The following is a 2,334-nucleotide window of genomic DNA, read 5'->3' as shown; positions in this document are numbered from 1 at the left end:
TTTTAATTAAGGTTCCTAATAGTTTTGCTATTCGTGAGATGCTATGTTGTTGTAATTATGGTTCGTATAACACAATGTACATAAAACAATATATCATACATGTAACTCTAAAAGATATGAAGTGTGTATATTTCAGCCTAAAAACATTAAAGCGAGTACAAAAACTCGTACCATAACTGTCTTTCTTGGTGACAAATTAACTTCTTTACTCTAGGAGACCTCATATAACACTATAATCACATCCAAACACCATACAGACCACTAATGTTATCTACATAGGACATGCATTTGATTAGTTGCGTTCGTAATTGGTACTAACGATTTTACGAAACATGAGTTTACATATTAAATCTTTACATCTTGGTGTAAGAAATCATGAAATCAATAAAAACTTGTTCAATCCAATTTATTAAACCTTATACACAAACAATGAACATTCTAAAATTCAAACATTCAAGAAACAAACATAAAACTATCAAGAAACATCAGTTGTCAACAAACATGCATGTGAACTTCTTGTTGAACCATCAACGACTCTCCTCGATTACGTGGACTTGCATTAGAAAATCCTTAGGACGGAAACAGTACAACTCATCATTAGCCCAACATATCCTTAATGTGTCGTCAAGAATGACCCGAATCTTCAAATCCTGATCCCCACATCGATCATATTCTTCAAGAACATAAGCAAGATCCTCATCAGACTCGACATGAACTAACGAGTCAAGATCATCATAGGGCAATGTACACCTCAAACTCATAGACGGTCCACACACGTCCCACAACTTAACCACGAGCTCCGTGTAAGTAATACCACGGTCAACTTTCAGAATCCCATTCGTGCCGCCTTTGTAACGGAGTTTGCGACTGTTCTTACCGGGTGTGATTGTGCCGCCATAACCGTAGTGGAATTTGATCTTCTTGTTGTTGGAACTTGATGATGTTGCCATGGGTGTTTTTGATTGTATGAAAAATAAGTTGGGAACCAAGTACCTTTATATATATACCATGCATGCATGTTATACTCTGATAAGGTTTACATATTTGTATCTTGGCTTCCAAGGAATTTATTTAAGATAATAAGATTTCCTACTTGTTGTTTAAATTTAACATATTAGCCTAGATCTTCGGTATGCAATTAAATGAAAAATAATATATATTGTTAGAAGAATTAGCATAGAGGATTTTGAATGAAATTAATTTCAATACAAATTTAAATTCTGTCACTAAATATTTAAATTGAAATTGGAATTTTATTTTTCAAATTTTAAAATGGAAATCAACACTCCTTAAAAATTGAATTTCATTTATTTTTATATAAAATAGTTATTTTATTGAGCTGTTTAATTTAAAGATTTTGTTCTCTTGGAATTTTTTTAGTTATAAAGATGGGCTTGTGAATTACTTCAGCCCAAATCAAATAACCAAGGACCAAATGCCCAACATGCTCTTTCATTATTTTCATTGTGCCCCTTGCAGTTTTCTCTTATTAAACTCATGTCTCATAATTACGTATCTTGCCTTCAAAGTTTCATATTATTTTACATAGTACGTCTACTCACTTTCTGTGGTTGCTCAAGACAAACCCCTTAAGTTTCTTTTATTACATTGCAATAAGAAAAAAAAAACTAAACTCGAAAGTTTTTTAAATAGAGTTTCATGCCCTTATCATCCATGTTTTGAATCAATTTTTGAATAACTATGATTTTATTGTCAAATTGTTAAAATTATTTATAGCAACACGAAAAGTGGATGCATTTCCGGGTGTGCGTTTGAGTGTGTGTTAGGTTTGAGCTCAGCTCATGAGTAGTTTTTCAAATTTGAGCTCGGCTCGACTTGTTTATTATTTTATTAGTTATTTTACTTATGTATATATATAACTTTTATATATTAAATATCTATAATATTAATTAGATAAATAATAGCTTAATTTGTTTAAGTTCTCATATTGGCTCAAGCTCATTTAGTGGACAAACTTATTTTTAGGTTTGAGTTTGGACTCGGGCTCATTTAAGCTTGACTTAATTCAAACTTTTAATAAACCAATCTCGAGATTGACTTACAATCATCATGTCTAGGTTGCACCTCTAGTTTGAACTTTTAAGAGATTACATAACAAGTTGTCAAATTTTTGGACCGAAAATTAAAACTTCCATATTCTTAAAAATCAAAATTTTTAAATTTGGTCAAAAGGTGGTACGAGAAATGTTGTAACGTGTCACCTGAAAAATGGTTGATCCCATAGAATAGGTCATGTCATAACAATAAAGGTTCACGATCCGTCCTTTATCAAATCAGAGCCGTTGGATTTATAACTTTAACCATTTTTCATCT

The 2,334-nt window shown here is 31.5% G+C and overlaps 1 protein-coding gene across 1 annotated transcript; it reads right to left on the bottom strand.

The window, feature by feature from the left end:
- Window positions 1-527: 527 nt before the first annotated feature.
- Window positions 528-950, bottom strand: LOC143531646 (RAF-like serine/threonine-protein kinase PRAF). Its single transcript, XM_077026899.1, has one exon. It carries the CDS (start codon window positions 948-950, stop codon window positions 528-530), a length of 423 nt encoding a protein of 140 aa, XP_076883014.1.
- Window positions 951-2,334: the final 1,384 nt, after the last annotated feature.

This window comes from Bidens hawaiensis, unplaced genomic scaffold, assembly GCF_021521415.1.
Source record: "Bidens hawaiensis isolate Kalapana, Puna unplaced genomic scaffold, B.hawaiensis_p1.1 tig00009196_1, whole genome shotgun sequence".
In the NCBI taxonomy this organism is placed as follows: Eukaryota; Viridiplantae; Streptophyta; class Magnoliopsida; order Asterales; family Asteraceae; genus Bidens; species Bidens hawaiensis.
This window is presented reverse-complemented; position numbering and strand designations above follow the sequence as displayed.